General features: G+C 35.9%; 2 protein-coding genes across 3 annotated transcripts in view; one reads left to right on the plus strand and one right to left on the minus strand.

The window, feature by feature from the left end:
• Positions 1–21,619, minus strand: part of TBCD (tubulin folding cofactor D) — a 130,258-nt gene that overhangs the window by 87,859 nt on the left and 20,780 nt on the right. For both annotated transcript variants that reach the window (XM_038165607.2, XM_038165606.2), the window contains exons 10-14: positions 19,644–19,776; positions 18,256–18,398; positions 17,381–17,441; positions 16,801–16,875; positions 13,538–13,632 (exon numbers count right to left, since the gene is read on the minus strand). In XM_038165607.2, the coding sequence (XP_038021535.2) occupies positions 13,538–13,632; positions 16,801–16,875; positions 17,381–17,441; positions 18,256–18,398; positions 19,644–19,776 (507 nt within the window). The remainder of the gene's footprint in view (positions 1–13,537; positions 13,633–16,800; positions 16,876–17,380; positions 17,442–18,255; positions 18,399–19,643; positions 19,777–21,619) is intronic.
• Positions 1,161–9,560, plus strand: ZNF750 (zinc finger protein 750). The gene is made up of 3 exons (XM_005012316.6): positions 1,161–1,284; positions 5,803–7,438; positions 7,870–9,560. The coding sequence occupies exons 2-3, from the start codon at positions 6,012–6,014 to the stop codon at positions 8,585–8,587; spliced, it is 2,145 nt and encodes a 714-aa protein (XP_005012373.2). The 5' UTR covers positions 1,161–1,284; positions 5,803–6,011; the 3' UTR covers positions 8,588–9,560.

The raw sequence follows: 21,619 nt of genomic DNA on the forward strand, positions 1-21,619 counted from the left end.
CACCCCAAGACCCATCTTTCTACCTTATAATTAGCAATTGCTTGTATTCATAAAATTTTTCCAGCAAGTTGCATTGGCATTGCAACAGGAAGGATGGTAATCTGCACACCTAGACAGGAAAGGAGATGTCCATACGTCATTTGATCAAGATAAAGGCCACATCATTAAAATGATTTTTAGGGCATTGCTTTACAGACAAGTTTTGAAACAACTATATCAAGTACAGAGTTCATCATACCTACGTACTTAAAAGTTTCAAAAATTTAATGTCTCCAAGCCATCAGAAATAGTAGTCAAAAAACTCTTAGGTTTCATATTCAGTAATAGGAATGGAACCAAAAGATTTTCCTTTTGAAGGACCAGCATGCGGGACATTTCATTAACAAGCTCTGCACTGTCACTAGGTAACTGGCAAATACACTAATAAGTTTGTTATTTGTAAACTCTCAGTAAAATGCAACTACGAGCAAGTACCAGCCCTAATCAGTGGATGATCGTCACACTTCCTCCTTTCACCGTGCAGTTTTACTGCTCCTGAGCAAATGCATGGACATGATAATCAATTTCTCACCGAGGTGACTCCCTTCCACTTACAGGATCTGTATATTTGACTGCTGATTATAGGCAAGCTTTGGCAGGTTCCTGTGGCAAGCTTGGAGTTAGTTCAGTCCCGCCTTCAGAGAGGAGACTCATGAAGGACACAAAGATTTAAATAAAAATTGAGAGGGGGAGGAAAAAAAAAAAAAAAGAGCAAGAATATTAAAGCTACAAAGGCATTTAATAAAAATTGTCAGTTTCTACTAAGAATGTGTAATTACTATTTTTAAGCTTTGCTACCCCCTGTGTACGGTTGATTTTGCTGCTCACAAGTAATTTCTACTGAAGGTAAATGTATTAAAAACTCAGCATATTGCCTAGCCATTTTTGACCCCACTTTGTAGATTAGTGCTCAGAGGAACAGACACAAAAGTTTAGAGTAAAACTTGGTTGTTGGAGGGCACAAAAGCGACAAAAGCTCTCTTCGATAGCTTAGATGCTGAGGTAATGCTGAATGAAAGCAGTGGACGCAAACAAATGAATCGTAGCTTCAGGCTGGAGTAATATCAGGTGCATCTCTACACCCTGAGGGCTCAACTCCTACACTTCTTAAGTCCCTCCCCCTGAAACAACCTCCTGCAGTTTCACTTAGCGATCGGGCAGCGAACAGGTACTTCTCTCTCAGCAGTGACAGCTACAGGTTAGCAACAGGGATCACCTGGAAGCTTTCAGACATCTCTCTTTCTGGTAAGTGCCTTTATTTAGACATTTTTTTCAAATAAAATGTGTTTATATTAACAATTAGAAAGGCAGTCAGAGGTGTGCATTTTTCAGCTGTCTCAGAAGCCTAGGTTCCTCCTAGCAGGTGCATTTACTGCACTGGTTTAAGCTTTCAGCAGAAAGTTTCAACAGGAGAGGCAAAGATTTTAGTCTGTGAGACAAACTGGCTCTGAGAAGTTTTTACAGTAACTTACACTTGTTGGTGAAAAGTGTTTTAAGCACCTTTTCCCATGGGGAGAGTTAATGCATTATACTGAAGAATGACAAAAAGACAGACTGCTTGAAATTGCTACATTTAGCCTGCCAACTCTCCATAATATAGTAGGACTGCATTAATCTGAAAAGCTTGTATGGAGATGACATTTTCAGTTTCAGTTTTGATTTATTAGTTTTCCAGCTTGTGGGAATTGACTAAATTTACTAGAAGAAAATTGGGTTGTTTTAAGTTATCCTTTCTCTAACCAATTAAAGTATATTAAGATGTGGAGTTATTAACTTAATATTTATGGAGACTTCTTTCTTCTTATCCCCACCACCTGAGCAAGTTGGCTATCTCTGCCGCTGCACTTCCTCTCGCGCACTCGCACACACACGGGAGCACGCAGTCCTCCGGTCCAGACCTTCAGCACACACTTCCTTCCCAGTCCTCGCCAACCCACTCCTCTCGCCCATGTTTCCTCCTAATTAACAAACAGTTGTGTTAAAATTTATCTTTCAGTTTAAAGGAACTGGAAGTTTAGAAGGGAGTGGTAGTTAATCACTGGAAAATCTCAGCTAGAATAAAACTCACAAATCTTGTTCTTGCAACACTCTAGGTAGGTGACAATGGCATGTCCTTGAGTTATGCAATAATGCCACATCACAATATTTTAATTATAGCATGTCCTTCAAAATGTTCCACCCCAGTGAGTGCTCCTGGTCAGAGAGATCAACATCACCAAAGGATACTGCAGTAATAATGGAGTGTGCATGACAAACTGTTACGTAGTTTGCTCAAGCAGTGTCCTAAAAAGAAACATAATTACCAGCTCTGCTTGTAATAAAAGACATTTGGAAATTTCCCCTTTGATCAACTGGACATCTTAAACAATTTAGACTACTTAAAAACCTTAAAAAAAAAAAGCATATGTATGTACATATATATGTGTGTGTATGAATACACAGGTGTATATTTGTATGTATATACTTATACACAAAAACATTTTTGTTTATGTATTTACACATACATGCACTCAATGCTAAATAATATTCTTACTTTCTGGACTTGTTAGCATTTTTATAAGCAAGGAGGTAGCAACAACATACTTTAAAAACTGGACGAAAACATGCTGCTCTCAATCTCGGGCTGGAAAGGGCTCCAGGCTGGGACGCTGTAAGGAGGAATGCTATCGGCACAGAACAAGCAACTAATACAACCTCACATTTAACCCACATTATCAGAACAACTTATTTTCAGTAAGAATATAAATAAATACCACTACACTTCAAACCTAAAAAGAGAAATCCATGATAATCTGTAAATACCCAAACTTCTAAAATCAGGTATTCAGGAAGTAAATTCTCAATTAAAAAAAAATAAATGAAATGTTGCATTAAAATTATCATCCTACTACTGATGATTTTTATTCCCATTTTAAAAAGGATATTAAAAGTTAGTATTTAAGTTTAAAGGGAAAAGCAGCTACTTATTTTGATTTTTCTTGCTAATTCTAAACTTTAATTTCAGTAGCACAAGACATACACTGTAAGCAACTGGCATTATTTATAATAGAGGCAGTCATAATTGGTTGCAGCTATTTTAAACCATTATTGTTTTTTCCAGTTTTATGTGTGCGATCAAAGAGTTTTAATTTTTTTTAATTATGAAACATGTACCTCTGCCAGACACTGCTGTGTTTTACTTAGAAATGGGAAGAGAAATTGTCCTTCTTGGTTTGGTTTAGAAATGTTTTACTACTGGCATTTTTAAGCTATATGAAAAAAAGGGATTAACCAGTAAAAGAGACAAACAGAATATTTGTCTGTCTGACACTAGCCTAAGTTTCCTAAAGGGTAAACACCCTTTAAAAGAAGCTACTCGTTCGACACCTTGCAAGTAAGCAGCACGCAGTGGAAGCACCCCTGTCTGCAAGCTGAGCATACCATCAAAAGAAACAATGAATTAAAAAAAAAGCGTTTGTAATTCTGTCCTGCTATACACATTGCAAAAAAGCTGCCAATGCTCTAAATTTCTAACATTAGAACTGCAGCAATGCATTTTATCTTGTTAAAAAATGATAGTTAATACTCTGTTGAACAGGAATAACTTGAATCAAAGTTAAATACCAAGTACAAAGTCAGGGTAGGGGGGGGGGGGGGAACAGGACACACAGGAATTTACACTATTAAGCAAAGGAAAGCTAGAAGAACAAGAAAATCTAATTAACATCTCCTTATTATAAATACTGCACCTGAATGCAAATTCAGACTGTATCATAAATGGCTAAACTAAGAATGCAATGAAGTTTTGACAACAATATCTTTTTCTTCAAGAACAATTAGTACAAGTACTTTCAAGAAGATATGAGGAACAACAGGTACAAACTGACTTGATCAAGTCCATTACGAACTGTTCAAGTTAGTTATACATCATTAGTCAAAAATAAATACAACAAATTCACTTAAGGGAAAAAAAAAAAAAAAGAAGACCAGCTAAGCCTCCTAAGCTCAAATATTTTATATATATAAATTTTATTATTTTTTTTAAGTAAAAGTGTTAATCTTGCACAAGAATGCTGGTTATCACTATTTAAAACAGTTTTCAAATACTATGTTTGTTTTTTTAATTTACTGAGCTCCATTTTAATCAGACTCCAATGACAAGGCTTTAACATGCTGCTGTATATTTCTAGTGATTTTCTTTTACATTGTAACATTATTAGTCTCCAACTCAAAAAAAAGCTTTATTAAAAACTGAGAAAAAGCTATTAATATTTCTATTTCTTTAGACTATCACATAATTATTTGTTAATTTTAAGAAAGTTTTTTTTTCCTATTTATAGAGCAGGTGTGCATTTTTTTTTAAGAATGTTTTCACAATTATTATTTTAACAAATTAATACTTCTTTCACATCAGAAAAAAATATGTATTACAATTTTCTAGAATTACTATACCTGGTACAACAAGCAGCAGTTCTGTAGCTTTGCCTTCAGTTTTCATAATGTGTTGCATGCTATTTTCTAGTAAACAATCTCTTATTTAAGAAATGCAAAAACATCTCTACTTTAACTAAAATCTCACAGCACATAATCACCAACAATTCTTTTCATAAACTTGATATTTTAATAGTACTAAGTCAAAGTTCTATGTAGAAAGCTTTAAAAAAAAATTAAAAAAGCAAGCCGTACTAGTCACTCCTACAATTAGTATTCCTGCAGTTTCGGGTAACACAATAGATACAGTACGTGGTTTTGCAACAGTCATCATTTTGATAATGATGCTTATAGTTCATGATGAAATCATCAGTTTTTAGATCTCTGCCATAACACATCCTATAAAATCATGAGAACTTGACTCTGAGAGTTTCTCACGCCTTCAGAATCAGTGAACATAATGGAACAAGCTGATACAAGCCCTCCTGACTTATCTACTGAGCAAATCATTAGGCTGTATAAAGTATCCACAACCTTACTTTTTCTGAAGAAAGGCAGATAGATCATGCTCCTGTAAATCAATTGCTGTCTGCCACTTTTTATGTGAATTGATACACTTGTGTGTCTGTGTTAACCACACACAATACATAAGGTGCTGCACAGCACAAGAATGTGAAATGTGTTTATCAAGCAGAATATTCTATTAGTCAGATATTGCAGAACTCATTTCTCTTAATTGAATTAGGAAGAGGAAGAAAATTGGTGTGGTTTTATCCTTCGAGAGATTGGCCACTTTTGAGGTATCCACTGAGATTAAGCTGTTAGGAAATGCCATGCCAGTTAAAAGAGGGGGGAGTTGGTCAGTGTCTGAAAGAGCCAAGTCAGCTACCCAAGTGCAACCAATCCACTCCACCCTCGTTTCACCAAGCAGGAAATTCCCTCCTCTCTTTCCCCAACCGGCCTGACAGGCTTGCCCCATATCCAGCTGCTGCCAGGACCTGCCTCTTCTCATTTTACCCACCTCCACTTCTCTCTCAACAGCTCCACCTAGATTTTTCCTTTCATCTTCTGAATGAATGTTCCTTCAGTTTTCAAAGAAAACTCCTTCAAGGCCAAAGCAGCTGCAAGTGACTAGCACTGCTTAAAATTAGGACACTTCTACAAGTATGTTTAGGTGCTGAAGGATGTTAAATTTTAATATATGTCCATTTTAAGGCTGGCATCTAGCATTTTTGTTTTGTTTTAAAAAAAACACAAAACATATTATATATAATATTAAGGGGAATAGAGTTAAAAGGATGTCTTAGTTTGTGTTTAGTTTCAGTACTCCTAATTTTAACCTTTGTATTACAGTTCCTGTGCTACCAATTACAAAAGTTGTTTTCCGGCACCCCCTCTTCCCTGAGACACCACGGGAGTTGGCTTCCTCTTTTCACCTGGGAAGAAGGATTCCAGAAACCTGAAAAACTGGAAATATCAAGAGGCTAAAACTGAGGAAAGCTAACCACAAGAAAGTTTTTATAAAGAACCATTACATTTAATTGTTTAAAGCAGCAAAAAAAATGAGTCTCCTCAAAGAACGTAAACCAAAGAAGCCTCATTACATCCCAAGACCACCAGGAAAGCCATTTAAGTATAAGTGCTTTCAGTGCCCCTTCACTTGCAATGAGAAATCTCATCTTTTTAACCACATGAAGTATGGCCTCTGCAAGAACTCCATTACTTTAGTATCAGAGCAGGATCGCGTTATCAAGTGTCCAAAGGCAAGCTCCTTGGAGCCCAAACAGATCAACCAGCTCGAGACTGCGGTCAAAGCAACTTCTTCTAAGTCTGTCACCAATGGACTGTCAAATCTCGATTCAAAGCCTCAATACGCTTTTCCAAAAGAAGATGCCAAGGAAAATGTTGAATTACAAAACCAGGCAACAACCACAGCAATTCAAGGACAAAAACCTGCAATTCAGAAGGATTTAACCCCTGCCAGTACTACAACAGAAAGCGCCATCAGCATGCAGCCTCTTTTGGACAGCATTGTACGGCCCTCAGCTTTTGTTCCTGTAGGAGAACACAGAGAGAGCAAAGGCCCAGAAACTAGTGAAGTATCTGAAATTATATCGCTCCCTAACAAAAGTTCACCTTTTCACACTAAATCTGCATTTCATGCACCAAGTCACCCCTGGAAAGCAGGTTCTCCTTTCCTCCCAGATTTTCCACATAAAGTTCCTCCCACAAAAGGGTTTGGTTCCATCTCACCTTACATGCAGCCGATGATTCCAGAGTACTCGCCCCATTTTTATGAGCACAGGCTGGCCATCTACACACCTTACTTGCTTCCAGGTAACTCAGAGTGTGAAAGCTCTGCTCTGTCTGTCTATGGCACACAAGACCAAAGACATTTTCTTCCCCATCCTGGGCCACTTCCAAAACCCATAAATCCATCAGCATATGAACACTATCGATTGTTCCAACAATATCATTCCACTCCTCCTATACCGTATGGATTTTGTAGGCCAACCGATCCTCCGTTTTACCGATTTTCACACGTAGCTGGTATTAACAGGGATCAAAGCTCTCATCTAATGGAAGAAACTACCTTGTTGTATCCAGCTTCTTTAAGTCCATCCCAACAATACCCTCTAGGTTCGCATAAAAAACAAGCGGACTATGAAAAAGAAATGACATTACTGCATGCCAAAAGTCATTCCAAAGACGACCAAAATGAACGCGAGAATGCTAAAATGAGCCCTCTGGCAGGAAGTGCAGCAACAGGCTCCCCAGGTAGACCTAGCCCAACCAACTTCACCCAGACAAGCCACGCATGTGAGGGCTTATTTGACCTCTCCAACAAGTCATCTTCTACATCGCTTAGCAAGTATGATCAACCAGAAGAAAACTTCACAGCTTTCAGACCTGTGAGAAAAAGCACTGATCAACCAACTCAACTTCAAAGCGTGCCGACACAGCAAGATCGCAGCGATTCACCTACCAGGTAAAATAATAACATCACTTTGCAAGGTCTTGTCAGACTTCTTAGGGGCACACAAAGGCAGCACGTATACATTTCACGCAATGCCCTTAAAATACATTTACATTTATAGTACCAAGATAATTGTTCTATGTGATAGATCTGCAAAGCAGATACAACTGTAAAGCTCCCAGTTAGACGGTGAGTAGAGCACTCGTTCACCTGAAGAGCATCGGGTATCTGTAACGCCATCACTACGCATGTATCTGTGTATTTCGAGAAAACACGTGCATTAGAGTGAAACCTACAGTGAAAGGGACATGGGGGAGGGAAAGGAAGAAAAACAAAGTGGTCAGACTAATAACCATTTTTTTTCTCTTTCTCTGTCCACTTCCTCAGCCCCAATTTAAAAGAGCAACTGATAGTGAATTCTCTTTTGTTCTCTCTTCTTGCAGCATTAATGTCACTGATGAAGATTCACACACACCTAATGAATGCCCTAACAATGAAGGTTCACTGTCCAACACCGAAGAAGACACAGGAATAGCTCCCCTTAACCTTTCAAAAAAGGCTGACACAAATGCAGGACCTGCTCATGAACATGCATACAAAACCACATCCAAAACAGAAAGTCAGAACTTTCTAGAACTGCAAGATATGCCTCTGAACCTCTCGGTAAAAGATTCCTGCAACACAGGAAACCTGAAAACATCATCCCACAGTCCATCTCGTGATAATGGTGCTGCTACTTCTCCAAACCCTGAAAATGAAAACTCTACCGCAGATGCGTGTAACCCCAAGAACCCAACTAACAGCATCTGCACCAAATCTTTCCTGGCTCACCGTAACGAAGCTCAAGACTTACGAATAATTGACAGTTGTGATGAACAGAAACAAACAGCAGCTGTAGCTCTCTGTCAGCTGGCTGCATACAGCCCTAGCAAAGTTAGAATGGACAATGAAGGGCAGAGTCCTCAGGATTGTAATACTTCATGTACAAAACCTGCACTTAATTCTTCTGATACTCAGGATACTCAGTGCAATCAAAAAGTAAAAGGACAAAAAAGGACAAATCAAAAAGAATCAGCAAAATCACAGCAAGGCACTAAAAGAGTAAGGCCAAATGACTGTAGCCGAGTCTTTACTTTAAGGAAGAGAACAAGAGTATCTTAATGCTTCCCTTTCCAGTGAGTTTCTAGTTATAGAAGTTAGTGACCAGCTACATCAGAAAATGTCTATAAACCATCTCTTATTGGATTTGGTCCGTGACAAGATACATTCAATCTCTCCTTTGTAAATAATGTTCATATTTTTATATTAAAGTTTTTAAGTAATTGAGCTTTCCCTTGTAGAAGCTCAGACTTTGATGAGTGAATTTTTGCATTCATTACTAAAGCCAAAGTACGTTAGACAAAGCTCTAAGGTTTTTTGCAATTGTATTAATGTAAAATAATTTTTACAACTTCTTTTCTTACAAGATGTTTAAGCTCCAGAAACAATACTGTTCAATAACATACTGTCAGTATTTTCAGGCTTAATTTCATTTAATTTTTTTTTGGTCTTTTTTCTTTGGAAAACTTATTTCACTGTGCAGTAGTTTAAATAAGCTTAAGATTAAACCTGGCTATTTACAATTTACTGTAAAAACTGTTCTGTCTATGAATGCACTTCGTCTTTATGCCATAATGCAAAACAGACCAAATTTAGTTACTTAGAGGCAGATGCCAGTTTAAACAGACTGATGCAAACCTTGTAAAAACAAACTTCTCTTCTGTTGGCTAAGAACAAGACTTATGTTAAACCAAAGAAAGTCTGCACCAACGTAACAAACGTGGTTTATGTTTATCTTTAACTGAACCACTATGAAAACAATACTGAAAATATGAAAGTCAACAATTTAGGTGCCTGATCCTCTGAGGTTAAGACAGACACTGGGCAACCTTCAAACTCCAAGTCTAGAAGGATATTTATATAATTTATTTCACCTGAGAAAACTCTCCCGGTGAAGGTTTTATTTCAGAAAAAATGTGTCATCAATTATGTGTTTCAGTGTGCTTATAAATAGATCCTAAAACTGTTTACTGCTTCTACAACTGTGTATATAAACTTGTAATTTTTCAAATAAATCTGTAACCTATACTTAAAATATATGGAAAGTCATTAATGAACACAAAAACATTCACTACATTATCTGTAACACACATTAAAAAATAAATCAGCAGAGAACTTGCTAGCTAACTTTTCAATTTACAGGTAGAACATGGTATTGAGTACCAAACAAGGAAGTTCCTTTTTCAGAGTTAAGTCAAGGAAGTTCATTATGCAAATTAATTCATCTGCATTTTAGCCCCATATGACAGGCCTTTTCCAAAAAGCTGCTTCTACAAAAAGTGTAACTGAAATGAGGCTGTTCATTGTATAAACAGCTGGCCTGAGCTTGAATAGTCTGCACTATCAGTCTTAGGTAAAACAGACCCAGACTAAGCATTACTGACTTAAAAATATCATATATACTTCTCACTGTGTCATTATTCAGATAAGAGAGATCCGCACGTGTCTAAACACTATTAGTAGGCATGGACCTTTGTAAGGAAGCAGAGATTAGTTCAATGCAATGTTGAGTCCCCAGAACTTACTGTGTAATTTTTGTGCTCTGATGTTCTGAGATAAGCTTTTTAGAATGCTCTGGCTAAGCTTTTAACATTAAACAGTCTATTACAGACATTAAGCTTCTGATTTAAGAAACAGAAAAAGAGTACCAACACAGATCCCTAATATTATTCATAGAGAAAGCTTTTCAGATCATCAGAAGACAAAAATACCAACGCGAAGTTTGAACAAAGGGAATATGGTAACAGAAGTCCAGTTAAATCATGACAGCAAGGCAGTAAGGATTAAGTTGTACATCAGTACTTGATGAAACAAAGAGAAAGAGATTCTTTCTAGGCCAACCTTAAGGCTTCAAGATTACGGACAACCGCTACCAAATCCACAATTCCCAGCCATGAAATTACAGTCTACTGTCCCTGCTTTTTTTTTTTTTCCTTCCAACTACATTAAGCTGTGTATCTCCCTAATCTCTTGAAGCTTAAAGTTTCATAGGTCCTCTTATCCATAAGTTCCAAAACTCTCATCTCTCCTTCCTTTTTAATTAGAATTCCTTTAAGTCAACAAGGAAGAAAAGCCTTCTGGTCATTTTCCATACAGTTAAAGGATTTATTCTTCACCATCTCTAGGAAAATGTTCACAAATTAGCTGCAGTGGTGAAATACAACATATCTCCATGTCTCAAATGAGCCAAAAACTACACTGAAGAGAAACTTTAGGTTAGCTACCTTCATTAACTCAATTTCTGTCATTCCTATCAGACATCCCTCTCACTCAGTGTTCATAAACAAATTACTCTAGGGTTTCACTTCCTTTAGAACAACAAAATCTGTCCTCACACTTACCTACCTATTCTCTTGCTGCAACTTATACCCATTAGCTGTAGTCTTGTTCTTATCACTGAAAACAGTTGTCAAAAGGAAAAGCTGCCTTTCAAGAGGAAGAGAATAAACTTTCAGCTTAGTCTCGTCTCATCCAAATAATCTTAGTTCTTTCAATCTTTCGCTGTCGGTCTTATTTTCTGTTCTCAGAATTCCAGTTGCTTTAGGCTAGCTTTCTCTAAACAGTATTTTAAGTGTGATGTCCCTAACTGAGTACCAATTCTGAGGCACAATTTTAATATCAAGTAAGACAGAAGGATTACTGCACTGGATTTTTGACTTCTTTTTTTTTTTTTTACCACCTTGTTCTACTGAGATAAAGTTGTTGACTGATGTGGGTGACCCACATGAACTGTTAAATCCTTTCATGACACTGCTGCCTAGAATTCACTTCTTGTATCTTCAGTTGCGTAGTTACTTATTCCTGACTAGGACTACTACTTTGTACTTGTCCTCATTCCCTAGATCATTTTCTGAAGGACAACTTGAACCTAAGTCTGTCTTTCAAAGTACAGCACAGTTCCTCATAACATCACTGTGTTAGCTTCTCTTCTGACTTTCAGAATCCTTTCCTTTGTTTTACTCCAAATTATTGCAACTGACTTTGAGTTTATACATTAATAGTGGATTGGATAAATTGCATAAAGCAAAACTTACGGAAGGGAGACTAGTAAATTAGGAATATATTGCATTTAGTATAATTATTTTCAAATTAATTTAAATGAAAAAAAAGGTCCACTAAAACAAAAGAAATGGCGAAGGCACAATTTCAATTGTACTGTGCCTATTCTACAGCCTGGATAGGCTCACCAATAATTCTCACAAAGACACAGTGTGCTTTGTCATTACCTGTTATACTCTTCACTAGCTGCATCCCACTGTATGACCAAGTCTTTCAAATGTTATCCCTGCAAATTCAGACTGCCCTCCTTATACATTCTTCACATCATCATACATTTCTGCCTTACGCATAATTCATTCTTGAATATCATGTAACTGAAGGAGTTGCAGTTTAGTCAAGATAATCACTGACTAGGTTTCTTGCTCATCCTCTTAAAAGAGGACGGTTTGAATTCTTAGCAATGCTTTATTAAGAAACTTTCAATTTCAAAATAACATTTTTCATTAGACCTTGATGCCTGTCTCCTTCCCAGAAAGACCTTGCTGCCATGACTGCGTTCCCTCCTTCCCTTCCTCCCCTTAGCCTTCTATTGCTTGGGTGGAAGAGCATAAAGCTATCTTATGCAATCTGACGAATTAAAAATTTGCGTGTAAGCCTACGTATCCTAAAATCACTTTCACAGGAAGCAATACGTTTTCAGTGCACGTGTGCAGAAAAAGAAGAACGTAAAGGATACAGCTCTCAGCCTCACTCCACATACACAAAAACTGTACCTAAAAAGTGAAGACGGTTTCACAGCACAGGTCATATCACAGGCAGAGCTAGGATTCACTCGTGATTTTCTTACTCCTACACAATATCAAATCTGCATGAACCCTTTAGTTTACACCAAATTAAAAAAATCTATTACAGTAGGCTATCCCGATTCCTTGATAAAGCTATACAGTTTTCGTTTAATTTGAACTAAAATAGAGTTACCTTTAGATGACTTCCTATTCTTAAAGGGTTTTTAAGAAAACTTTTAAAAGGTAAAGGGGCAAAAGTAATTAGAAATGGGAAACCAACTGCACAAAACTTCTCACATTCAAAACATACTATTTGGCATATGCACTTTTTTCACAGGGACGGAATAATAAACTGTATTAAATATATTTTACATTTTCTTCTCAAAGCCAACAGATAGCCAGAATAGAAAAGATATATCAACCTAGCTCACTAATACAAAATACCAGTTTTGAAACATTTTTGAAAATTAATGTTCCCTCTCTCTGTTCCTATAGCAATGCAAGAATACATGGTGAGATCAAAAGAACCACCTAGCCCAAGATACAGTTTTAGAAGTGCCCAGTGGTGGATATGTGCTACTGCATTATGTTTTTGTCACTTCAAGTCTACAGCGAATTAAACAAAATCATGAAAGATAGAACTGCTACTTTCACATTAATATCTATGTGCTTCAATGAAAGTCGATATAGACAGAAAACACATAAAAACCAATTTCTTCAGCCCCATTTTTTTTCTTTCCATTCTCATACTTCAAAGCCATAAAAAAACTTAAAACCCTTAACTGTATAAATTATATCGAACTTTCCTCGAAAACTTTATCATTAATAAACAGAGTTAGCCACCAGCTTTAAAGTGCAAGTTAGTCATCAATTATTTTATATATTCCATTTAAACAATGACATTGACACAATACAGAGACATACAGAATTATTTTTTTATACAACTGCACAAAGAAACATGGGAAGAAGAAAAAAAGAAAAACCCAAGAAACTAATTTCATTTTGGAAAGAAAAATTTATTAAGTATAAATAAGGCACACCCAAAACAGTACTTTTGATAGAAGCACCTTAAATATCCCCATAGGCATATTTTTTTACTCTAGACTTCAATACTACGGTCATTATTCAACACACATCAGCAAATTCCAGTCGATTGCAACATATTAAGTCTCTAAAGCTAAAACCTGTTAATTCACAAGCACAGTAACATTCAGCAACTGCAACTTACCATCTGAGATCCGGGAAGGGAGTAACAATCCTCTTCTGCCTAATTCAGCCAGAGCCAGGCATCCACCGTGCCATGCATTGTCTGTTTCCTGAAAACTAATTTTAAAACAAGTTTTGTTAAGACTAGCCTTTCCTTTTTGGATTTTGTTTGTCATGGTGAATTCATAACATTTTAAAAGGCACCAACCAGCATGTTTTTATTGTGTTGTTATTCCTGTTAGATTTTTAAAACATAAGAATGGTGAATTGAACATGTTTTCTTTCCCATTTTGTGCAATATAAATACTGATGTAAACATGATCAAATAAGCAATGACACAAGCAAAAAAAAAAAGAACAAAAAACAAAACAAAGAAAACAACAACCACGTATCAATATAAACGTAATAAACATAACCTATTTACAAAAGAATGCAATACAAAACACTCATCCAGAAAAGGAAAACAACTTCCTACTACACTGCCAAAAATGCAGGTTTACAGAATATATCCAAGATAAAAATGAACTGAATGCCAAACACAATCCTTAACTAGCAAAAGACGTCTGAGCAGTATAACAAATGTATAATACAAGCCTGTGCATTTCAAAGGTGTCTAAACACCACTGTTTGCTCATTTAAACAAAACCATAAACCAAAACAGTGCCTTATAGTGAACACAGCAAAAAGAATTTCAAAAACAGTACACAGATTTTGGTGGACTGGCAGGTAAAGGAGTGAAAAGGGGAAAGCTTGTATGCTGTGTGACTAAACACACATGAAGTTAATTTTGTATTAAACTACGAATAGGAACCTAAGAATAAGACACTAAACAACTGAACTATGTCACACCAAAGCTTCACCTCTCCCAATCATCCTGTGTCTGAAATGGGCCAATAGCAGATGCTTAGCCAGAGACAAAGCACAAAGGATCATTCCCTCATTAGCCTCCTCCTGGCTTTGGCAATCCAATGTACAGGGACTTCCCAAGCCAGAGGTTGCATCCAGAATGTCACATTTAATAACCTCTGATGGGACTCTCTTCCATTAATTTGGATAATCCCTTTTTGAACTCCCTTTACACTTTTGGCTTCTATAACATCCTGTGGCAATGACTTCCACAGGTTAATTGCGTGTAAATGTACTTCCTGATACTTCCCAGTTGTCGCACTCTGAGGAAGAGTGAATCGTAAACAATTGCTGGCTTTCCCTATTTCTTTCATATACATGATTTTATGTATCTCCATTAGATCCCTTTACTTTTTCTTGCCACTTGGAAGAATCCACGTCAGTTAAATCAATTCCTGATGATTGAGTTTTGATATTTTTTCCTTCTTAATAATACTTAACATTCCAGTTGCCTTCTTTATTTTCTGACTGCTGCTCCATTGACACCTTCAAAAAACTATCAAACCATGAACAGTGAATTCAAGATCTCTTTCCTGAGTAGTAGTAACTTTTATATGGTTGTGTTCTTCCCTAAGTGCATTAGTTTTCATTCATTAGACATTATATTTCATGCCATTTACAGTCTAGTTACTTTATTTAGGCTTATATAACATTTTCTTTTCTGTCACCTTTAGTTTTCACTGTATTAGCTAAGTTCAACCATCAATCAATTTCATCACCCCACTGTTCACCTTTTTTCCAGGATAATTTTTTGAGTATCTTGAACAGCACAGGGCTCCTATGGACCCCTGCAGACTGTGCTGAAAGTCTCACTGTGATAAATGGTCATTTATTTCTTTCCTGTCTCTGAATTTATCTGTAAGACATCCTTTCTTCTTATCCTGAGAGATACAATTTGAAGTGCCTCTAAAGAGCAACTGACTTTTTATTTTATTCAGTAGATATTTAGTGCAAAGTGTACAGAAGATATTTAGTGCAAAGCGTACAGATTCTCCTTTGTCTTGTCTACATTCATTCCCAAGTGCTTTTGGAGAAAGCAGGTCATTCAATTACTAGCTGCATTACTCACCCCTATGACTTGAAAAACAAGGAAAGAAAACACTGCGAGTACAGGTCTTTGAAGCTCCAGGGATAATTGAGATCAGCAGCACCTCTTAAATTAATCACAGTAGCACAGTGGAAGTATTGGCTAAGTAGATACTTTCACGTTGCAAGTTTTTAAGACTCCATAGCTTCTTTTTTTTATTGCATGATCCTTTTAGCTGAAATTTTTAATTTGCACTGTCAAGTAAGGTGGGATTTTTATTTTTATTTTTAAAGAGTAGATTTGAGTGTCAAACTAAAGATTACCTGTATTTTTTGTCAAAAAGAAATTATTCTTTTTGTTATTAGCTTAGTCAAAAACAGTTGTTTAGACCTTAAAGCTCAGGTACTCAATGCAGAATTGAGCAACTCAATACAAAAAAGCATATGGTACTTGTTTAACAATTTAGTCCATCACATGCTCTACATGCATGCAGAAGCAAGCCATCCAGCCATAAAGCACATCAGAAGAACATCCTAGCAGCTATAACTGATCAGACTGATGGTTTAGCTGATCTAAAAGCTGCTCCATGACCAACACTACACTCCTCTGGCCTAGTAAAAGAACAAGACAAGGATATTGTAACTCTCTTCAAAACATTCCTAGTCCCTGGCTGATCATGACAAGTGTGCAGAAAAGAAAAATGGTGGTTTGGTTTTGTTTGTTTTTTCATCAGGCATATACATCCACATCCTGTAGTACAACACTTTTACAGTTTCACTGTGTACTGTGAATAACCACTTTTTCTGTAACCCAAACTTGTCACCTCCTACTTTAGTTTGTTTCTAATAATATAAAAACTAGAGAGCAATCATTTCCCTGTCATATACAACGTCATAAACCTCTGTTATACCCCTTTCATTCATTACTCTTCCTAGATGTTTTAGCCTCCCCTCACATAGAGACTGATTTGTAACACTAATAATCTTCAGAATCCTTTTGAATATCACTTCCAGGTCTACTATTTGCACACAACACTTAAGATATGATCACACCAGGAATTTTTAAGGGAGCGAGCTAATGAGCTTATAAAGTTTATTTATTTATTTATTCATTCCCAAAGATCAATTTTAGTCCTTCCAAATTAATTTAGAATGGGGTGGAGACAGAGGATTAGGAATAGTTTATTGAACACCCTGAGTGTGGTACACCTATGCCTTAGGAGATTCTGAAATCTGGGAGAAGAAAGATAATAAGATCTACAGATTTCTAGACCTATTTTTGTAACTGGAGTCTTCCTATTTCATAAACAGACACGTTTCACATGCACATAAAATATGAAGTAAGATTTTTACCTAAAACAATCCAACAGAGACCCAACCACATCATCTGCTAATTCTTTTGGAAGTCTTCCAGTTATTCTACCAATTCTAGAGAAGAAAAAAAAAAAAAACATACGGTGATTCATTAGTACTACCATTTGATGAATAAATCCAATGAAAAATTCAGTTACTGGAAGCTTACAATACGATGGCTGAATTCAAGGTGACAATGGATCATGCTAACACCATTAGCCTAAAACACCAATCTCAAGCTTGAAGCAAAAGCTACAAAGTAGAGAATTAACACAGAAATATATTTTTTTCAAAGGGGAGGAGAACAAAGACATTTTGAAGAAATACTACTTTATAGCTTTTAAGTCAAATCTTACACAAGATGTCTATTTCCAAACCCAGCTGTAATTTTCCTGTAGACTAGCCCCATCTCACATGCACCTAGATAAAGTCATAAACACAGATTTACAGCATGAGCTGTGCTAAAGCCATTTGAAGTAACTATGAATATTGGCAAGACACAAATTATCAATCACAAGTTACATTAGACTGCATTTTTGTTGTTTAGCTTAATAGTTTAGAGTAACAATACGAAACCTACCCTTTTGCTGCAGACCACCTGACAATAGTGTCTTTGTCTTTCAGTCCAACCAACAATTGCTCTGCAGATAAATGAAAATAATCGTTTTGTTTCAATTAATTTATTTAACAAGAGAAATACTTTTGAAAACATTACAAATCCATTTTCCTATTAACATAACTGCCTCCCAATTTAAACAAAAATATTTGTTTCCAGATTTATTATACAGGCCACACAAGCATGACTTGAAACTAAATAAACATAAAAGATGTCAAAATTGTTTTCTAAAACAGAAATTTTGGTTTAAAATTTGAATTACTCTGACAGATTCAAAATAGAAGTCATAATGTTTTTTTTTTCAGAGGTTCCTTAGATTACTAAGTTATAGATGTTTTCTGATGCAATCTTTGCCTATTTATTTATAGCATATCCACCAGAAAGCTAGCAGAGGACCTCCTTTATGAATACATACTAACAGAAAACGCTGTTCCTTCGATACTACCACAGGTTAAAATCTTCCACATAATTCTTTTGCTTTCATGTAATGCCATTTACTTCATTTTTCATTATGAATTTTAATTCACCCTTCCATCTCTGAAAGGCTCAAGATAACACTTTCACATTACTGGGAAAGCGTATTTCAATAACTCCCTCCCTCAACCCCACAAAAAAAATGTTACAAGTACTGAGTTCCTACTTGTGATGCTAAAATTCAAATAATTTGGCAAAAATACCATATATTTTAACAAGATGCACAGATTGAAGTTTTATAGTCTTTTCAATTGTTCACGTTAGTGCAGATATACACTTTACTTTCTTAGCACTAAACAAGCCATTTTCCTAATGTGCACTTAATTTGCATGCCTTACGATAACTTCTGTCTGGTTTTAACACACCTACAACATTTTCAATCTCTCCTGGAATGTCATATGCCTCATCATCCTCAGCTTCATTAGCAGCAACATTTATCATTTGATTCTGCGTAACCGAACCCTTAGCTTGCAGATTGGCAGCCAGAGACCGACAGCCACGCTGATACCTAAACAAATAAAAAAGAGACAGTTAATAATCTTTTCTGATTTAAGTTCCAATTGAAACAGGTATATACTGTTACAAAGCCTGCTTGTCAAGTGACTGCACCTCCCAGTATACAGCTTTCCAGTTATTTAGAGGTTGCTTTAAAGGAAAGGGAAAAGTATCCCATTTTCCTCCCTCCTGACCCAGTTGTCTGTTTTCTAGGTTGAGAAAAGCTAGACTATTTAAATGGTTCCTGTGCAAAACTGTTTTGTACCTTTCATCATCTCTCTCCCTTTCCTGTTTCAATATAACCTACTTTCCACTACTGACAATAAGAGGCAAAATTCCCATGCCCTAAAATACTCTCCAAAACCTACCAAAAAAAAAATAATATATATATATATATATATATATATATATATCAATTTATGAAAAATAGTTTTTAAATGTTAAAGCCAGCTCAGTACTTTCTGCACAAGCTGTACTCAGATATTTAGCCTGTGGTATAGATACATTCTTACAAAAGATATACTTTCCATGCTAAAGTGACTCTTGCCATTGGGCAAGGTACACTCCACCTAAAAAGAATTTTCTATGCCTAAGGACATTCTCAAAAGTTGGTAAAAGAAATACAATAAAAAATAGTCACCAATGGAGCCTGCAATTTTAAAAATATCAGTGCGAGAAATCTAAAAAAGAGGTTGCCCTCTGGCAATAAGTAAAACCAGACACCAAAACCTGACTAATATGCAAAACTGAAGTGGGATCACAAACCACTTTTCCCCTGTGAACCTTCTATCGAATCAGGGTAGAAAAATGAAATGGAAAAATTAAGTTCATTCTCACAAAATTGAATTAAATCAACTTCAGTAACAAAGTTCACCACCTTCCCATCTTTACCAAGTTACGCATTACATAGGAAGAGACTTTGTAATGTGCAACATGAAACATCAAAAGACTTCAGTTGTCACAACATTGCAGTGGTTTACTATACCAAAATTGAAAAAACAGAGAAAACTAAATACAGCATAAGAAATCTAATTCTCCGAAGTGTTCAAATGAAGGACGTATGCAAGTCTTAAATAATACAAGGATTTCTTTTTTTTTTTTTTTTCGGGGAGGGAAGGCAGGAGGGCAGAGACTGGTAATCAAATGGATGGATGTAAGACTTTTTAAGGTTTTGGAGTGTTTGCGATTTTTTTTTTTAAGATTCACTTTCCTTTAAAAAAAAAAAAAAAATAAATCATTGTTTCAGCTTTAAACTAACCTCCACTTTGCTACCTTTGGTTTCACAAATGTCAGTCCAAGTCGTTGAACAAGTTTCATCCCCAGCTTGCGAAGAACCATCTGATTACTTTCTGATAGCTTGCAGTTATCAAGACACTCAAGTACAGTACCAGCTGTAAAAGAAACATGTCAAGACAAATACTTTAAAAAAGACTCAGTAAAAAAAGAATAAATGTTTAAAATCTCAAAAAATCTGTAGCAGATTTAGATTTTTAAAGGTGTTACTGAAATGCAAATGCTGTACTACCTACTTTGTCATAGTTTTGACAATGGCCAAATAAGAGTAATATCCTTCACCTACCAAACAGGTAGGATTACTTTAAGGATTACTTTTGACTATGAAAATCAAAACGAATCTAGATCATGAGGGAGCATTTATGCGTCTCATTCTCACCGGAAGAAACATATTGAAGAATCTTTCATGGTCTAAGAACTTTCAGTAGCCTAACAGAACCAGAAGTCAGAAAAAACAATTCAGTTACTCTGTGACCAGTCTCTGCATACTAAAAAACTGTTCATTTTCCTCATTTTTTATTTTCAGGTAGCACCAACTTAAATCCTCTGCACAGAAAATTTTTATGATGATGAATGTCCATAAACACTTAGACATGAAAAATAATGTGTACGTGTAAACAATCAGCAACAAAACCTTTCATTTGGGCACATCAAAGCTAACAAAGTTATTTGTCCGGCAGAGTAAAAAACAGAGACTAATGGAGAGTCTTGGATTAATGACTCCAGAATTCAAAATTTTCACAAGAAACACATCCATGCTACAAATAAAACAGTCCTTTTGCATTTGCAGCCTGAAACGACTTACTCAAAGAAAGAGCCTACAACTTATCAGTAGTTAATATGAACTAACAACTCAGACCCTGGAGGACCTATCATTCTTACTGTAAGCACTGCAGATACAGAATTACATCTTTCTGCAACTTTCTAATCCAGTCTCATACTGGGTTTTCTAAAATATCGAGATCAAGGATATAGCAATTCTTTCAAAGACTGAGAAATCGTAGGGCACATGACTTAAAAATCGACTCAAGTTTTCAACAGCTTTATGATTTATCCTGACATACTGAAATAATGTAAATAATGTAAAATAATACATGCAGGCAAAATGGTGAAGCCAATAATGACTATTATTTAAATATCTTCCTGCAACCTGGATTTTTGTTTTTTACAACTTTTAAAAAACTAGATATTAATGCTTTAAAAGACTGCAGAAACATCAATACTCACAGAGAGAAAAAAAAATTAAGAATATATAAATATAAGCCTTTTCCAAGTCCAACTACTGAATCACTGTGGATCATCCACAGATCCAAGCAAATGGTCTCAGGAGTTGTGCTCGTTTTTAACGCCAGTTCTATAATACAAAAGGACTCCAGTTCTATAATACAAAAGGACACTTTTGTGTTGTCCTTTGACTTCCACCTCTTTTTTTCTATTTGATCTTCAGTTCTGTTATAACCCTGTAATAACTAACAATCTCTGATTTTTTTCACCTCTCACATTTCATTTTCCCCCAAATTTTTTGTCTGAATATTTGCTTCTTAGCTGTGAGCATTCTGTCTTTTCTGGGGTAAATTTATTAATTCATTGGTATGTGCCTTACTTTCCTCATACTACCAGATGCCACAGGCCAAAACATCTAACTTTACCAGCAGGGTTAACAACATGAGCCAAATATTTGTTTTGATTATGACAATATTTTGCTGTACAGATGCATCTTTTAAATTATTTTGCATTATACTATATTTTATCTAGCCTGTTCATGTTTCTAGTTATCGGACACATCCATAATTTTAGTAAGTAAGGGTCTGCATGTCATACTTAGTAACTGGGAGAATGAAACTGTTTCCTGCTCTAGACCTACGTAGTTTATCTTCTGAAGTCAAAACCACAAAATCATTCCATTAAATCAAGTTATAAGCATTCTAATGCAAGTTTACA

This window comes from Anas platyrhynchos, chromosome 19 (assembly GCF_047663525.1).
Source record: "Anas platyrhynchos isolate ZD024472 breed Pekin duck chromosome 19, IASCAAS_PekinDuck_T2T, whole genome shotgun sequence".
Classification (NCBI taxonomy): domain Eukaryota; kingdom Metazoa; phylum Chordata; class Aves; order Anseriformes; family Anatidae; genus Anas; species Anas platyrhynchos.

Bases quoted from the DNA above. Each gene is read 5' to 3' on its own strand.
- ZNF750 (XM_005012316.6), top strand. From the start codon at position 6,012: ATGAGTCTCCTCAAAGAACGTAAACCAAAGAAGCCTCATTACATCCCA. The intron at 7,439-7,869 runs GTAAAATAATAA...CTCTTCTTGCAG, and splicing joins CGCAGCGATTCACCTACCAG to CATTAATGTCACTGATGAAG.